Source organism: Anser cygnoides, chromosome Z (genome assembly GCF_040182565.1).
Source record: "Anser cygnoides isolate HZ-2024a breed goose chromosome Z, Taihu_goose_T2T_genome, whole genome shotgun sequence".
NCBI classification, from domain to species: Eukaryota; Metazoa; Chordata; class Aves; order Anseriformes; family Anatidae; genus Anser; species Anser cygnoides.
The window spans coordinates 1451746-1469713 of NC_089912.1; the positions used below are offsets into that span (position 1 = coordinate 1451746).

General features: G+C 38.9%; 1 protein-coding gene across 3 annotated transcripts in view; it reads left to right on the plus strand.

Moving 5' to 3' along the window:
- SKIC3 (SKI3 subunit of superkiller complex) overlaps nt 1-17968 on the plus strand; it is a 48785-nt gene that overhangs the window by 8581 nt on the left and 22236 nt on the right. For all 3 annotated transcript variants that reach the window (XM_066988895.1, XM_066988894.1, XM_013193302.3), the window contains 16 exons: nt 1939-2079; nt 3303-3404; nt 6698-6834; nt 7477-7563; nt 7652-7755; nt 7862-7988; nt 9155-9334; nt 10122-10246; nt 10691-10944; nt 12923-13025; nt 13815-13991; nt 14963-15107; nt 15275-15353; nt 15466-15527; nt 15657-15713; nt 16828-16896. In XM_066988895.1, the coding sequence (XP_066844996.1) occupies nt 1939-2079; nt 3303-3404; nt 6698-6834; nt 7477-7563; nt 7652-7755; nt 7862-7988; nt 9155-9334; nt 10122-10246; nt 10691-10944; nt 12923-13025; nt 13815-13991; nt 14963-15107; nt 15275-15353; nt 15466-15527; nt 15657-15713; nt 16828-16896 (1949 nt within the window). The remainder of the gene's footprint in view (nt 1-1938; nt 2080-3302; nt 3405-6697; nt 6835-7476; nt 7564-7651; nt 7756-7861; nt 7989-9154; nt 9335-10121; nt 10247-10690; nt 10945-12922; nt 13026-13814; nt 13992-14962; nt 15108-15274; nt 15354-15465; nt 15528-15656; nt 15714-16827; nt 16897-17968) is intronic.

Sequence of the window (17968 nt, forward strand, 5' to 3'; positions counted from 1 at the left end):
GGCAGCTCCCCTGGCCGGTTTAACTGTTTAACCCAGTTTTACTGTTCAGCGGGACTCTGTATGGTTTGGGATATTCGTTCAGCGAGTTCAGGCCAGCTGTCCTGGCTGTGTCCCAACGCAGCTCCTTGTGTACCCCCAGCCCCTCACTGGCAGGGCGGTGTGAGAAGCTGAAAAGTCCTTGGCTTGGTGTAAGCACTGCTCAGCGGCAGCCAAAACATTGGTGTGTTATCAGGATTATTCTCATCCTAAGTCCAAAACACAGCACTGTACCAACAACTATGAAGGAAATTAACTCCATCCCAGCTGGAACTAAGACATATGCTTTATAATTACTTGATTTTGTAACAGAATGATAACTGTAAATGGGGAAAAAAAAAAAAAGAAAAAAGTCCAACTCTTGCAATGTATTTGCTTTACAAAAGTCAAAAACAGCCTTTCCAGATAAATGAATCTAAGCTTTGCATTCAGTATGAAGCCTGGAATTCATAGGCACTAAGCCTAGAGGAGTGAATGGAGAAGTTAACTAGTGCTCTAAGGTTGAGGAAGGGCTATGTGTAGGTTACTCTTCAGCAATAAAATCCTTCCTGCCTAAAAAGAAAGATTTGTGAAATTGTTAGCAAGAATGTCTGGTGAATAGAGAATACATAGAACTGTTCAGATGTTTGTTCTTGGTAGAGAAAAATGATCGTTGAGCATAAAATTATGGTGTCTTCAGTATTGCAAGGATCTGAAACTGCAATTGCCATAATCAGTAGTTTTGTGAACAGTGTTGCTTTTATGTTAAACATCTCAGCGTTTTCAAAGATTACTAAATTTTGGCCTTTCCTTTGATTAAGGCATCAGAAGTTGAAGTTAGCTACTTCAAAATGTGTTTTTTTAAAACAAGGAGGAGAATCAGGAAAAAGAACCCTCTCATTTATATAACGAGAAATAACTTTCGGCTTATGTAGAAGAATGCCTTTTCCAATTTTGAAGGTACACTTCATGGAAAAATGAGAAAAATTTTCATTTTAACTTGAAAGTATGAAGACAAACAAGGCCTGAACTTACAATTCCACATGAGAATGCTTCACAGTTGGGAGAAATATGCAGAGACTAATTTCCAGAGGGGCATCTTGTTGTTAGTTGTAGTGTGCATCTTGTAGTCCCTAGATACTGATGCTCTGACAACATCCCACCGTCCCACCATCATCTTGGGGTGGGAAGGATACTTAGGTTTTAGTAAGGCTCTTTGCTTACATATGTGAGTCATTCCAACCATATCATACTGCTTGATGCCCCAAATTTGTGGGCTTGTAACTTAGTTGCAATATTAGTCAATTTTACCAAATTCGAATCAAAGGCATCCTGTATCTTAAATGAGTCCATAATTTAAAGCAAAACAAAACAAAAAAACAGTTCAAAGACTGTTGCTTAAGTTACGAAGTTTACAAGTTAACTTTGTCAATAAAATGTAATGCCGACACATTAACCTATGTGGTTTCACAGCAAGACTGTTTCAGCAAGCCCATCATAACAAATGTGTAGTTACACAGGCCTACTCTGGAAGGAAATTATTTTGATTTATTTGTGGTAGATTTTGACATTCACCTAAGCTCAGATGAAAAGCATATGAACAAATTAGTTTCTATTAATAAAGGAAGCATAGCTGTAATCATTTAATATGAGTTGTTAAAGAATTCAGATTTCAGGTTGGCAGCTTATTTTGTTTGGTGATACTGAGTATATGGATAACTACTTGATTTTTATTTATTTATATGTAGGGAGTATAAGCATATAGTGTAATTGGAAAAAATGTTTAGTGAATAAACTCATTACCTTGAGCTTAAAGGATAAGTGTCGTATAATTTTTTATGTAAATAATTTTAGTTTTCTTGTTGCATTTTTAAATCTACAGCTCAAGAAAGTGTTTCTTTTTTTTTTTTTTTCTGAAACTAGGTGTCGTGTCAGAAGAGGCCCTGCACCGTTTTTCTAAGCTTTTGGAGATGGACTCAAGTAGTGGTCCAGGCATCGTTGGTTTTGGTATAAAATGCCTCCAAGAAAAAAAATACGAGGAGGCTGTTAAGAGTCTTACTGAAGGTAAATGTATAATGTGAGGTATAGGTACTCTGTCTTGACAGCAGCTACAATTAATGTTTTGGGTATCTTAGACTTTCATATTACTTTGCCAGTTCTATTGCAAGTAGTAGAAAGACCAGCTGGCTTTTAAAATAATACTCAATGCTTTGTCTGATTGAAGGATATTTTTTTAAAAATCTCTTCAGGTTTAACATGTCTGAAGGTCTAAGCAATAAAGTTATGCTGTGATACCCTGCATTCCTTTCACCTGGGGTTAGAATAAGACTGTTTCTTTAATTTAGATTTTGGAATATGCTATGTCACAGGAGCATACCCATGCTGAAATGAGGTGACTTGCCTAAATAATGAATTAGACATTTCAATTGCTTAAGAGGAAAGTCCTCCATGGAACAAATTCCTCTTTTAAATGGCAGTTTGACATTTTGATAAAACATATATGCGATTAAGGAATGCAATTTAAATTTGCTTATATTCCTGAAGTACTCTCTCCCAAAACATATCAGTTTTTTACTTCTAGATGTAATACTCATAAAGGGGAGAATACCAAGAGCCTTGCACTCTGCATCAGCAGAAATGTTTGGAGTTGGAAATAATGTCTTTCCTAGTAAGCCAAGTGTTCACATTTTAGGCTCTGAAACTTCAAAGAATTATTTAATAGTAATATATTTCTCAGAAGAATCAAATTCTGTTTTATGACTGAATCTCTCATTAAGGCAAGTTTCTCAGGAAGTTCCAGTGAAATGCTTTTGCGTTGTTTTTTTTGTTTTTTTTTTTTTTGCTGTCTTGAAGTTCTGTAGCTGTTCTGTAGAGCCAGACTTTTCTGGTGTCTAAGGAAAGATTTATAAAGCAGTTTACAGGCTGTTGGTGTTAATTTCTGATCAAAGTGAAGGACTTTTTGCTTTCTGAAACAAAAGTGCACCTTAAGCCAATGTTGTATATTTCCTCACATTTTCCCCTTTTTCTCTTTTATATATATAACATTATAGGCAAAATTAAGCCTAAGAGAGGTTTACATCCTCTGTAGTCTTTCCCTTACAGTTTGGAGGTATCTAAGATAATTTTTTCTTTGAGTCTTAGTTTAAACTAACTGTAAGTCTTTTGCAGATTGTTTGATGTTAGCGTTTTGATGGTGTTGTACGGCAATACAGCATCTGTCAGCCACAGCATCTTTGCAGCCCTAAACAATGTTTTTTTTTTTTTTTTCTTAACCTTTCTTTTACTAGGTTTGAAGAAGGCGAGCCAGTGTCTGGGAGCATGGCATTATTTGGCAGAGGCACAGATGAAAATTCACAAGCACAGGAATGCTGTCCTGTCCTGTAATCAAGGTAACTGCCTGCTAATTGAAGGGGCATCTGCAGTGTTACACCTCTTTATGCAGTCTAGTCAATGTGGCCTTTGCACAGTAGGCCGGTGTTGGCAGCAGCCGTACTCCTTTGCATTTCGCAGTCTCGCTGCTTGTGCTGGGGTCTCTTGCTGCTTTTGGTTTATGACAGCTGAAAATCACCTTGTGCGGCTTAGTCTCAGGAAGAGAGGAAATATTTGGTTAATGAGAACCAGAAAGCTGTCTCGTGGTTAATATTTAGGCGTTTTGCACATTTTCATATACTACTTCAGCTGGTGATTGACCAAGTCAGCCAAACAGCAGTTAACTGCCAGGAACTACAGAGGTGGGTGAAACACAGTGGACTTTATCAGAATCTCACCTTTTCAGTCTTTATATAAAGTTAAGAGTAAAAAGTTAAAGTGCAGAAGAATGTTGGATAGTACAGCTGCATCTTGAGAAACGTTACTCTGAGTGCAACTCTTCATCTGTGCTAGCTGGGAATGAGGGCAGTTCTTATGATCTAGTGATACATGTCTAATGAACAGAATCATTATTTGATGGTTATAAATGAAGGCGCATCCAAAGCAGACTTCTTCTGACAGGGACTAATACAACAAAAAACTCCTCAGGAAAGACTGAGAGAGGTAAAAGTAATCAGACTTGGCTAAACAGTCACAGGAAATTATTAAAAGCAAGGGGAATACTTCAAATGGTGAAGTACTTGCCAAGAGGCAGTACTTGAGGAAGATACAAAAGGGCTATAAAGATGGGTAGAGGAAATGTGAGAACGGAACGAAGTAGGTCAAAAGAGTTCAGGAAACGTATTGCAGAAAGAATGAAAAAGAGGCAATTATTTTCCCATCTGTTTTCACTGTGTAAGAGCTCAGGGAGACTTCTACACCATGACCCTTGTTTCAGGGGTCTCGTCAAAGAACTTATGTGTGATTATAGCATTAATAGAAGTTACTATAAACCAAAACAGGAAAAATGAGCATTAAGAAACTGAGATACTGACCTAGGAATTGAACAGGGCACATCGAGATGAATTTGCTGAAGTTTTAACTGTTAAATCATAGAATCACAACATGGTTTGAGTTGGAGGGGACCTTACAGAGCACGCAATTCCAACCCTCCTGCCATGGGCAGGGACACCTCCCTGTAGATCAGGCTGCCCAAAGCCCCACCCAGCCTGGCCTTGGGTGCTTCCAGGGATGGGGCATCCACAGCTCCTCTGGGCAGCCTGTGCCAGTGCCTCAACCCCCTCGGAGAAGAGAAGTTTTTCCTAATATCTAATCTAAACCTACCCTCTTCAAGTTTCAAGCCATAACCCCTTTTCGTACTACTAAGCTCCCTGATAAAGATTCTCTTTCTAGTGGTATGTAATCACTTAAACTGTCTTTGCACCCAAGTACTTAGACATAGTTAGTGTGACTCCAACTTTCAGGAAGGATTGTAGGAAAGATCGGAAAAACCACAGGCAAGTCTAATGTTTAATGGTGAAACTACTTAAAAACTGAAAGAAGAGAGTAATGGAATTAATGTAGAAAAATGAATTCTGCTCCCACACGGCTCCGTACCACGGGGTCCATCCCCCAGGAGCAAACTGCTCCAGCACGGGTCCCCCACGGGCGGCAGCTCCCCCCAGACCCCCTGCTCCTGCGTGGGCTCCTCTCCACGGGCTGCAGCTCCGGCCCGGGGCCTGCTCCTGCGGGGGCTCTCCGTGGGCCGCAGCCTCCTCCAGGCCACATCCACCTGCTCCACCGGGGGCTCCTCCACGGGCTGCAGCGTGGAGATCTGCTCCGTGTGGGACCCATGGCTGCAGGGGGACAGCCTGCTCCACCAGGGGCCTCTCCACAGGCCGCAGGGGAACTGCTGCTGCCTGCCTGGAGCACCTCCTGCCTCCTGCTGCACTGCCCTTGGGGGCTGCAGGGCTGCTTCTCATTCCTTGTTCTCCCAGCCGCTGTAGCACAGCAGTTTTTTTCCCCATCTTCAATCTGCTCTCCCAGAGCCCTACCAGCATCACTCACAGCCCAGCTCTGGCCAGCGGTGGGTCCCTTTTGGAGCAGCTGGAGCTGGCTCTGATCTGACATGGGGCAGCTGCTGGGCTCTGCTCACAGAGGCTGCCCCTCATTACCAAAACCTTGCCACATAAACCCACTACACTGATAAAATTCCATAGTCATAAAAGCAAAGTCATGCAGTTGTTAGAAGAAACGTTCTCATGAAGCTATCCTATAGTCTTACTGCAGTAAAACACAGAAAGCTATTCATTTTGTATGAAGAAAGTGGGACTGTTTCTTTTCCCCTTCTGTGCTTTACAGGAGAGCTTCAAAGTCAGGAGTTACAGTGAAGGGAATGGTTAGTGAAACAGCACCAACAGGCAGTTGCGTGAAGAACTTGGGCAGTGTGGTGAATTCTTTGTGCAGTTTTAGTACCCACCCACTCTCTAAGAGAAGAAATGATTTTGAAATCCATGAAGTTACAAATCACTTGGAAAATAAATAAAGATCATATGCTTTCTTCTCCCATGCAAGATCTAGTTAGTAACAAATGAAACTAAAGGCTGTCAGGCTCAGAACAAACAACGGAGGCTTTGTTTTACGTGACAAAGTATAAGTTAAGGTATTGAGCCTTGCTAAAAGATGCTGTGGATACTGGAAGTTTCTTTGAGTCCAGAACTGGGAGAGAAATCTAGGGAAGCACTGCTCTGTGCTTGGCCTGTTTTTATGTTTTTCCTGTACATCTGCCGCTAGAGGCAGGATGCTAGGACAGACTGACTCTATCAGGTCAGACGGAAGATTGTCATGTGTGGAAATAGAGCTAACTGACTAGTTGAGAAAGTATTTGTCTTCGGAGAATACTGAAACTCGACAGGGATTCTCTGAGGTGAGATTATACTATTGAAGAAGTAACCAATACCGCTTACAATAGTACAGAGCTATCTTTGCACAGGTACAGAGTTAAATTCTTGGTTTAATAGCAATATTTTTCCCCTTCTGACACTGAAGCATAGAACAACAAATTTGGTTAGTGAAAGGTCATTGTTTTCTCAGAGCATGGATCAGGAAAATATAGCATTCCAATTATTAAGCTAGCATCTAGGAGACAGTTTCTTACATGTCTGACATCACCTTTCTAAAATTGATCAAACTTTTGAACTTGGCATAGGTAGAGATTTTATTTAATAGTTTCTTCAACACAGGAGAGAACAGTCTAATAATTGGCTTTATTAAGTGGTGTTCTTTGTAGTTCCTTTTTTATTTCCATTTGATTAAACTTCTGTCTTGTCAACAGCTCTCAAGAATCTTGGAAATCCTGAGAGTCCTACTCTTCAGCAGAAGAAGGACCGTATTCTTCAGTTGAAAGCAGAGGCTTTGATTAAAATAGGTGATGCCGATGCTGCAGAAGAAGCCATTAATGCACTTGAGCAGGTATTTTCATTGACTAAAATGTACTTTAAGGAAAAAAAAAATGCTCTCATCTTTATGCACTAAAAATTCAAGCTGTGTATTTTTCCCCTTGGCTCGTTTTTGTATTCTGTGTGGTTTAGACAGCTCCTACCAACAGTGGTATAATTAAAACATGCCTTGCTCCCTTGCTTTTAGGCTTTGCTACGACTTCTTTTAAGTCACAATTCTAATTTTAAAAGCCGTTGCTCTTCACCTTATCTGGTCTTGCTTAGTGAAGGTGGGTTCTTGCTAGTTCTGAGGCTATTGTTCATCTTTATTTGAATTACGGTTATAATCCTACGCCCTTTGTCCTCAAGTCACTTGTTATTACACATAAACACATTTCTTCAAGATTGAACAGTGAAGCTTTAAGTGGAAATTGCTTCCCCTGTTATGCCTCACAGTTTCATGTATACTACTTTTTTACTGTTTAAACTTCTGTAGATTTCTCCTTTCTGTTTACAATCTGCCACCTCTTCAGCAAAATTCTATCTTAAGGCTCCTCAAGGGTGGTCTTCCCTCTCAGTGTTTTCTTGTCTTCACGTAGAGTACCTGCTTTTGACACCTTGATTTCTTAGTGTGTGAAAAGAATAACTTCTTTGTATCTATTACCTGATCTTCTAGATTGTGGGTGCAAGCAGCGATCCAGTGGTTTTAGCTTTCAGAGGTCGGGCGTATCTAAACAAAGGTTTAGTGGATCAAGCTTCAAAGGTTAGTGCTCTGTAGTCCTTACTGTAAGCTAAGTAGAACTCTTATTTTCATACAGAAATAACTAGGGAGGGATGACATATTTTTGCAGATTTCACAAGAGCTTCTGTTGTCACACCCTGATCTGGCTGAGGCCCATGCTCTTGAGGGTTTCATCCATTATTCTCAAAAGAAGTATGAACAGGCAGAAAGGAGGTAAACCTTTTTTTCCTTTTTTAACAGGGAAATGTGGGGGAAAATAGAATATAATGTTGTTCAGCTTCTGAGGGTTTGCTTGATCTAATCTGTTCTGTTTATTTAGTTTTCAAAACGCCATTGAAAGAAGGGCTGGAACTGCAGAGTATCATCAGTACCTGGGGCTCACCTATTGGTTCATGAGTGATGAGACAAAAAAAGACAAAGGAAAAACACTCACTCACTTCTTGAAGGTAAAAGCTTCTTTAACTATTCGTGTAGATTAGCATTTTCCTGTATAGGAAATGAAATACAGAAATTATTCTTGACTGGAATTAGACACTTGAATATTCTGTCTGTTACTATTTACAGGCCTCCAGAGCCTGTAAACCACATTGAGCTGTGAAGAAATGCATCACAGGGAGCTGTGCAATTAGTTAGAATCTCCCTGTTTTTGTTTTCTTCTGTTCACCTAAATCTTGAGGTCTTTGGTGTAGCCAAAAGTAGTAGTGGTTCTTTCAATCCCCTTTTCCTTGAGGGCTGTTAAGTTGAGGCCTATAGGTGAACAGTGTAGAACTTTGAAGACATTTTGAAATGTAGAGGGCGAAATGTTTGAAAGTTTGGGGGGGGGGGGGGGGGGAAGAGAATGGTGTTACAGTTTCAGTGTGTATCCACAGAAGTAAGCCTGCAAAGCCCAACTAGTTTATATGCTTTTCCTGATCGTTTGTTTTTTGCTGGTTGTGGCTTTTTCCCTGCACATAGATAAGAATGTAATCCAAAAGATTGTCTGACATCATTACTGAGAATTTAGAAGTTACAAAATAGGAATCTAGATACTGTAAAATCACTATAAATTAATAGCAGGTATGGGCAACTCATATCATCGCCTACTGTTTACAATTCATTAGCAGCAGAGTATAGTGGGCAATGTATTTGAAGTGAACAATAGCCTTAATTCTAAATTATTTTATATGAGCTTTTTTTTATTATTGTCATAGCTGTTGTTATGCTGCTTGGGGGCTGTGGTTTCTTAAGTGAAAACAAATCTGCCAAATGTGCTTAAAAAGGGAACTCAAACTTTAGAAAATGCTAGAGTTAACTGTGATATGATATGGTATGACTATGAGTATAGTGACTGAAATTAAGTGGAATATGAAAATGATGGGATGCAGTATGCAATTGTTTGTTCCCAACATATCTAGCTTGTTAGTACTCATGGCACAAAACATTTTGTACAGAAGGTTTGTGGCAGATTCTGCAAATATTTAAAGCTCAAGCAATCTTTTAAATACTCAGATGTATCACAGAAGATGCTTAAATAAGTTGATAAGCAGAGATTGTACAAGTAGTTATCACTGGACCTGCCCATTTGTTAATCCTTCAAAAGGTGCTCTTATATTGTGTTCATATTTCTTTATAGGCTGCAAAATTGGACAGCTACTTGGGAAGTGTCTTTTGTTATTTAGGTAACTACTACAGAGACATTGCTGGAGACAAAAGTAGAGCTCGTGGTTGCTATAAAAAGGCTTTTGAACTGGATGGAACTGATGAAGAGTCTGGAACAGCAGCTGTAGACTTAAGTGTGGAACTTGGAGACATGGTATTGCATATTCAGGGCCTTGGCTAATGGGTGTCTTGCTTTTCTGTTAATCCTGCTCTTTGAGCAACCACTTCAGGTTTCTTCAGGATTTGAGAATAAGATCTCAAAAAACCAGATGTTCTGTCATTGCTTAGCAGTTTTCATAGCTGGATCTGCTTCAACTCTGTGCTTCAATTCTGATTTAAACCTATCTGGGGAGAAAGGTGGGGGAAGCAAGCATAACGTTGTAGTCATCACGTATGTGATTCAGATGGGAGGATTTTTTTCAGTAGGTTACATGAAGACAAAGTAAGTTTTCTCTTCATATTTAACTTCTGCCATTTCTTTTTCCATCCTCCCCCTTGCTCCTTTCAGAAAAAGCATACAAAGTCATCAGAACATTTTAAACAAATATTTCCTGCATAGCATTGTATAAAAAGTTCTTAGTCTGATATTACAGCAAGAAAGCAGCCCACACTTTGACAGACTATTGGAATATCTAGAGAAACAGACTGAGTATCTGACTTATTGCAAAGACGTGTAACCTTATCTAGTTAAAAAATCAAGTTGCCTATTTGCGAAGGCATATACATAAGAAATAATCACATCTTCAGATGTGACAATTTCCTCCTTTACTCTGCCACTCAGCCTGCCAGCTTTAAAAAGCCATGTGATGTTTCTTCATTACAGTAACTAACAAGTTAGACAGTTTAATGGTTTGCTGGATTTGGGAGTATTCTTCTTAAACAATAACTTTCTTCTTTAGATACAGCTGTTTACTAATGTGGCATTTTTGGTGCTTTGTTAGGATACCGCTCTGTCAATCTTGAATGAAGTAACTGAAAAAGCAAATGCTGGTACAGTAAAATGGGCCTGGCTTCATCGTGGACTTTACTACCTCAGAACTGGGCAGCCGTCACAAGCAGTGGCTGAGTAAGAGAACTCGTGGTTGGTTTAAACTGTTTTGTGTAAATCGCTGTGAAACAGTGTTTGATCTTCGTGATTTTTGAATTTAAGTTAGCTAATCACAAGATGGCCTGTACTAAACAGTGGGAAATGGGTCTGAGCAAGCTGCATCTATCTCCAGTTCTGGAATTAGCACAATGCAGTCTTATCATGATAGCAGTGATCCATGCTAACAAGCCTAGTGACAGGCTTGTCGTAGACACTATAACACTGAATAATGAGCCAAAATTAGGTACAATGCCTAAACTTTTATAATGTGTTCTATGAAGATTAAAACACTATTATGCAATTTCTAAAAGTTCTATATAATCGTGTGGTTGTGTTCTGATAGGATATAATGCAAGGAAATAATTTGTTTTTGTTAACTTGTATCACATTTGATTTAAATAAATTAAATCTTGATTTCTTCAGTTTGCAGGCAGCTCTCAGGGCTGATCCAAAGGATTCCAACTGCTGGGAGTCTCTAGGGGAGGCTTACTTTGGCAGAGGTAGCTATGCAACAGCTCTAAAAGCCTTCAAGAAGGCCAGTGAACTGAACCCAGAGCTTGTATACAGCATTTACAGAGCTGCAGCAGTTGAGCAGATTCTAGGCAAACATGAAAATGCTATAGCTACCTATCAAGAAATCTTAAAGAAGACTGAAGAGTATGTGCCTGCATTGAAAGGTAATATGTCTGAATCTGAAAATTTTAGGTCTTTTCCCCTCTAGTGCTTGAATCTCATGAAGAGGCTCTGATGTAGTTAGGTCTGCCTACGTAAAGGATAGTTTTGCTTGTGTAGAATGCTGTGATTCACATGTATGGAAGACAGTGTGTAGTAGTTTGTAAACTTAGGAAGACTGTTAAACCATGATGCACAGAAGTGATTATTACTGTTGCAAGTAGGTAAAAAAAGGTAACTATTCCTATGTAACTACCAAGCCAAATGGGTAAAGGCATTGAAAATTTTTGTAGTGGATGCCTGCTGATGATGCTCAGCTTCACCTAAGCAGTCAAATACTGTGTATGGCTGAACAGGCAGTGGAGTTGGACTTCTGTGTCAAAAAGGTGGACTATATTTATTTTCTGCTGCTGCTCCTCCTGACTGTTTGTTTCTCACCTTTTGTGTTAACCCTGGTGATTCTGACCCCTGTGATCTTCCTCAGCTGATTAAAAATAGTAGTGAGGTATCCAGAGAGGTCTCACAAGTGTTAGATGTGGCAGTTGGTAGGTTTCTTTAGTATGTAGTTGGGAACAGAGTAGAATGGTAGAGCATGGAGTCCTGGTGATAGTGAAAGCGAGCTGTTGTTCTCAGGTTATATAACATGGGGAGTATATAAAATTTTGATAGTCAATTAATAACTGTTTTGTTCACGTTCTCAACGCCTCTTAGTCTTCAGGCATTCTCATCCTATACGTCCATCTGAAATCAAGCTTTTTGCTGCTTGGTGCTGGTATGAATTTTTAAGTTAGTGGTCCTTGTGTAAAAGGCCTTTGATGTTTGGGTGAGTGTAAGCTGATACACAAAATATACACAAGTGTACTTGTCGTACAGTTTTGATCAAAAAATATACAGTTTCTGAACTGAGCTGTTAGAAGCGTAGTCTTAAGGCAGATGAGAGAATATACTGATGTTGCTTGAATGCGTCTTTTATGCGCATTTTTTATTTGTGCTGTTGAATAATAAGTTTATTCACCTCTGCTCCAGCATATCTCTTCATTTATAACTTCAGGGAATAAAATCAATTTTGCTTTTAGATTGCAGCTTCTTTACAGCTGAAGAGCTTATGTCCTTGGGACTTCTGTGTGGTCAAAACAAATACTTAGTGAGGGCACGATAAGAATCTCACAGAATTGCTGCATCTGGTGCATATGGTCTGCATTTATCACGATGTTATTGATGTTAATTGTTTGTCAAAATCTGCAAAGAGAGATGGTACCTACTTTGATTATTAGTTTGATATAAATAGAGGGGACTAAAGCATGAGGAACGTAGGTTCAGAACTGTGAAAAAAATACTGAGAATTAACGAGGCTCAAATCCAGTGACTTATTGCCAGACAGAATCACTGCAGATATGAGCAGTGTAAAGAATATAATTCAGGCAGTCTCTTGCTGTTTCTGAAATAATAAAAATGGTGGTATTAGATGCGGTTTCTTTAATTGCATTTATTTCCGTATGAAGTAAATTCTTAAGTAGGATTAAATAATTGTGGTTTCAGCCAGTTCTAAAAAAAAAACTTCCCATTTTTCCTACCTTTATATTATTTCTTCTTTTTGTATTTGGCAATGATTTGATAATATTTTTGACTAAAGTGTGAACTGAATACAGCTGTATTTGTCAGACTTGCCAGTGCATAGCACCGCTTTAGTTAATTCTTGAAAACAAACCCAAAGTTTCAATGCTATATTTTTTTATAATTACACAAGTTTATTTTAATATTCAGATTGTTCTACAGTTCATGCTATTGAGGAAGGGGTAAAAGCAAAGTCTCTCTTGTGAGCCACAGAGTGAGTTTGGTTGTGGATCGTTTTGATTAGGCATAGTATATGTAGGGCATAAAGCATAACGTGGAGCAGTCTTTCTTCATACCACCCCACCTCCTTTATCAAGCAGTAACATGGAAGCATCTGTTTTCATAGAGGATATTTTGTCTGTCTTTCAGGACTTGGTGAGTGCTATCTCATGCTGGCGAAATCAGCCCTTGATAAGTATCTTGATAGGAAGGCTGTGGATTACATAGAGCAGGCTCTTGAATTTTTTACAAGGTTAGTACTAAACATTCTGTTATTTCATTTCCGCTGGGCTTGTGGTTTGAAGAAGTTAAGTGTTAGAGGACTTTCAGTTACACTAGATCAAGTGGACTGGGCTTCTAATGTAGAAGAAAGTGTTTAGTGAAAATGGTTTGAATAATGCATGGTGGACTTAGGCTGCCGGAGTGAATGGTAATTAGAGTTTTCTTTTTTTGTGTTTAAAGACACAGAGTCCTTTGATTATAACACAAGTGTGAAGTCGCACACAGTTCACTCCAGCTGTCATCCTGTGTATATGGGTAGAAGGAAGGGAACTTCTACCAAAAATGGTGGATGAGAGGCAGTTGTAGCTTACCTTCCGCAATCTCACTGTTTTGCTTATCAGGCAGAATGCTTTAGAGGCCTAAACTGAACCTTGGGATAATTGTTGGTATAGGAGAAGGTCCGCTAGGTTTCTGCAGATGTCTCATGTCTTGCAATATAAATGATAGTGTTCTGAAATGCAAAAGTTAGTGTTGTCAGCTGATGTTTTGACAGATAACAGGTAATTTTCAGAACAGACTCTTCGTCTCCACAAAATTGGAATACGTTAGCATTTTGTAGTTTCTCTTTTTATGATTATTTTTAACTTTTTAATACTACAGATTGAGTAGCAAGAAAACAGAATAATAAAAAAAAAATCAAGCAGCCCGTCGATTAATTAGAGTTTGTGCCACTATTCAAAGCGGTGAACTTTCTTTCAGGAAAGAGTGTTGCAGTGTCTGAACAGATATTTTGTGGCTTTTCTTAAATATCAATTTACAGGGCAACAAAGCACCGTCCTGATATATCTTCCCTTTGGAAACTGCTTGGAGATACCTGTACTAGTGTGCATGTTATTTCACCAGCCAAAGTGAATGTTCAAGTTCTAGGATTGCTTCTGGGTAAAAACGAAGGCAAACAGATGCTGAAGAAAAATGAGCTGCTCAGACTGGGAGGAAGGTAATTTTTTTTTTTTTTTTACTGTCAAGTTCTTCTACATATCTGTGCACACTATAGAGTCTCAAATGTTCTAGACTATATTATTTCTAGAAAATGAAACAAGTGCTGATCTTTATCACCTGGATATTTAGTGAAGATTAATGAGGAGGTAAAGAGTCTCATGCTTCTTTCAAATTATACCACTCATTTCAGGGTATGATCCCTGGATTGCCGCAGTGGCTCTCAACACTTAATTTAGGGCCTGCTCTTCTCCTTGGTTCTGTCTCCAGAGCACGGCTATATCCTGTCTGTCATTCAACAAATTGTGCTACTTTAAACAGAGTGGTTGTAGTAGTAGTTAGCCCATTCTCCCAGGATTATTAAAGTCCAAGATAATACTGTAAGCTTTATGTCTGTGTTTTTTTGGACAAAACTGTCATCAATTTGAGCCCTAGTTATGGGATCTAAATTACATTGGAAGACGCAATTCCTTTTTCCTGGCCCTGGAAGCTCATGATAATAGAGCTAGAGATAACAGAAATACTTAAAGTTTTCTTGTAGCCTCTTCTGTGGCTCCTTACGAGCTTTGTGCGGCTGGATGCGTTAGTTAAGACAGGCTGGAAATGTACCTCCTTAGAAAATCTCAACAATGATATGTGTAGTCAAAATACTTCCTAGGGAAAGTCTGATTAACTCTGAAAATGGCTGATGTTTGTTTTAATTAAAAATGTGCATATTGCACCTGACATAACTGATGTATTTCACATCTGTAGTTTCACTAGTGGCGGGTAATACAGACCAGGATGGATTCTGTGAAGACAGCTGTCTGAATAAAAATTAGTTGTCATAGGATTTCCATTCTTGTCTGGTTTTGTTTGTATTTATGCATATTTGTTTGGTTTGGGTTTTTAAGCACTCAAGTGTTTTTCAGTTTTCTGTTCTTCATGTTAGGGAGGCTCAGAATAATACTTGTGTGATTCATGTTTCTGTAGGTGTTACGGCAGAGCTTTAAAATTGATGCCTTTGCCTAACATATGGTGTGATCTTGGAATAAATTATTATCGACAAGCAGAGCACCTCACAGCAGTGGATGCTGACATGAATGAGATCAGTGAACTGCTAGAGAAATCTTTGCAGGTACTGCCTGTTTTTCTGTTGCATTCTTTAAAGTTTAAATCAACTTTGGTGTTTCTCTGCCTAACCTCTCTGTCCTCAATAAAACCTAAATCTCTGGATAAGTTAAGTGCATAAAATCTTAATTTTTGATAATCTAGTAATTCAGTTCACATTTGATTTTCTTCCAGTGTCTCAAAAAAGCTGTGAGGCTTGACAGCAAAAATCATCTTTATTGGAATGCACTTGGTGTAGTTGCTTCCTGTAGTGGTAAGTCTTCAGTGAGACCCCTAGCTGCATAATATTCTAAATTAGAAGGCAACTTGACTAATGGTGTTTATGAAATTCAGTTAGATCTAGCTCTCCTTTTTTTTCCCCCCAGCTATTGGGAATTATGCTCTTGCTCAACATTCGTTCATCAAATCTGTTCAAGCTGAGCAAATCGTAAGTGCTGTAGGCAGCTGCCATCTGTTTCAAGTGGGCATTTGAAACTTTTCTTCCCCTGATGCTGTGTCATTTTTTTTAGAATACAGCAATAACACATCGGTTTTAACTTGTATTTGTTCTCCCTAGAATGTTGTTGCCTGGACCAACTTGGGGGTTTTGTATCTAGTGACTGGAAACATTGAGGTACATTTTTTTTCCCATTTCTCAAATGCAGATTCCCTTTCCACTTTTTTTTTTTTTTTAGGGGAATATAGTAGGGTAAGAGTGTGGGCTAACAGTGGAGAGCATACCTCTCAGATTCAAAAAACTTAATTGCATTGAATGAAATAAAATCAGCATCTTTCTTGAGTCACACGAATTAAGTATTTGTTCTGGAGTGGATACAGTTAATTGAACTTACTCTAAATTGCTGAAGTTTCTCTCCAAATGACTAAGTGGAATAGCAAGTGTTCAGAAGGACTGAGAAGGACTGAATCAAACCAACTCACAGCAAGTTTGACTGGGAACTCTTTTAGTCACAAACTGAAACTTTGGGTTTCTGAGTTTCCTGTGGGTAGCTACTTTCTGCTCATTAATATGGTACATGACTTGCCATAGTTCTGTATAACCTTTAGAGCTTCTCTGAATAAAAATTGGAATACCTGTTAAGTGAAGTCCAGGCTTCTCATGCACCTAAAACTACATGCTATCCTATTTGCTGGTCAGAATTTCAGCAATTTTATTTAATTTCTGTAACGTGATGGTCAAGCTTCATTTTTAGTAAAAATAATTTAATAGTACAAACTCCTTACTGCTAAGACTACTCAGGCTAGGACTTTGTTCACCTTGTGCCACATTAAGGGAAGAACAATGAACATGTGCAATCTTGAGGGAAAATTATGACTTGTGGATGGTAATCAGTTTAACAATTTTCAGAATGTGTCAAACTGTTTACATGAAAGAAATGCAAATTCCAAAATCTGGATCCTCTCAAAGGCTGATTTTAAAATAATAATTGTTCCAACAGTTAATCTAGCTTCTTCCTCAGAACAAGGAGGAGGAATTGTATTTGGAAGGGAGAGGAACTTTGATCTCGTAAATATTTTTGATTTTATATTTTACTTTTGAGAAGACTAAACTGCTTTATTTTTGTGGGTGATATGTTGTTCTGTATAGCACACTAGATATTTTTTAGTAGTGACCTAATTTCATTCATGAAAATCTCTTTTAATACTACTGCATGTTAACTATGAATACTCAAAAGTGATCTGTCACCATGCCAGACAGCTGAATAGCATCATTATCTTTGGCTCTGCAGCAAGCTCATGAAGCCTTCAAGGTAGCCCAGTCTCTGGAGCCCTCTTACCTACTGTGTTGGATTGGGCAGGTAAGATGTGAAAAAATCTTAACTGTGCACCAAAACCAGTTGTTATTGCAAGAGAGGTTTTACACTCCATGCTAAGAATTGGCACTTAAGCATGATCTCATAGGATTTTAAGTAGAGGGAGCAGCTGCTTCCCCTGGGGGTGGGTGGGACCCCTTGCTTCTGTATTGGTATATAATGGGAGCTACATTAATCATGTATCTTTATATAAATGTTTTTGTGGCTAATGTAATTCTGAGTTGTATAAGAAATTATCTATTAAAAAAATTAATTTTTGTGCTCTGAAGCTTATTATTAAGTGTTCTTAACAAAGTACCATCTTCGTAAGATGCTAGCTATTTTGGCTTCTGCTGTATGACTGTCTCATTAAATGGCACTGTTTAACGCACTTCTCAGTGTCCCCCTGTCTATCTTCACTGTTAAAAACAGTAAGTCTCTAATGTACCTGGTCCAAAAGCAGCTCTTACATCCTGGGAGGTGCCTTCTTCCACCTACCACTGCGGATTGGATATGCTCCCACTGGTATCTAGGCCATCTGTGAATAGTAGAAGTACTCATGACTCACTTGTGATTGCTGTAGGTGCACTCAATAATCCCATGCTGTTGACCTGCTAATAATATCTAATTGAAACCGGATTCTAAGGGAGGACTAGTGACGTCATGTCAAAATTCAGCTCCCATCATATGTTGTTATAAGTGGAACTAACACTCACAAGTCTTTGTCTTCAAAAATGTAAAGTAGCTGCCCGACACCTTAAGTGTCAAGGGCTGATGCAGCGGAGACTACTTATGCCCTCTTTGAAGTGTTCATTTTATTCTTAGAATTAGAGAATGGTTTGGGTTGGAAGGGATCTTAAAGCTCGTTTAGTTCCAACTCCCTGCTGTGGTCAGGGACACTTCTCACTAGACCAGGTTTCCCAGAGCCCCATCAAACCTGGCCTTAAAAACTTCCAGGATGGTGCATCAGCAGCTTCTCTGGGAAACCCAGTCCAGTGCATCACCACTCTGATTAAAGAATTTCTTCCTTACATCTAATTTAAATCTACCTTCTTTGAGTTTAATGCCATTACCCTTT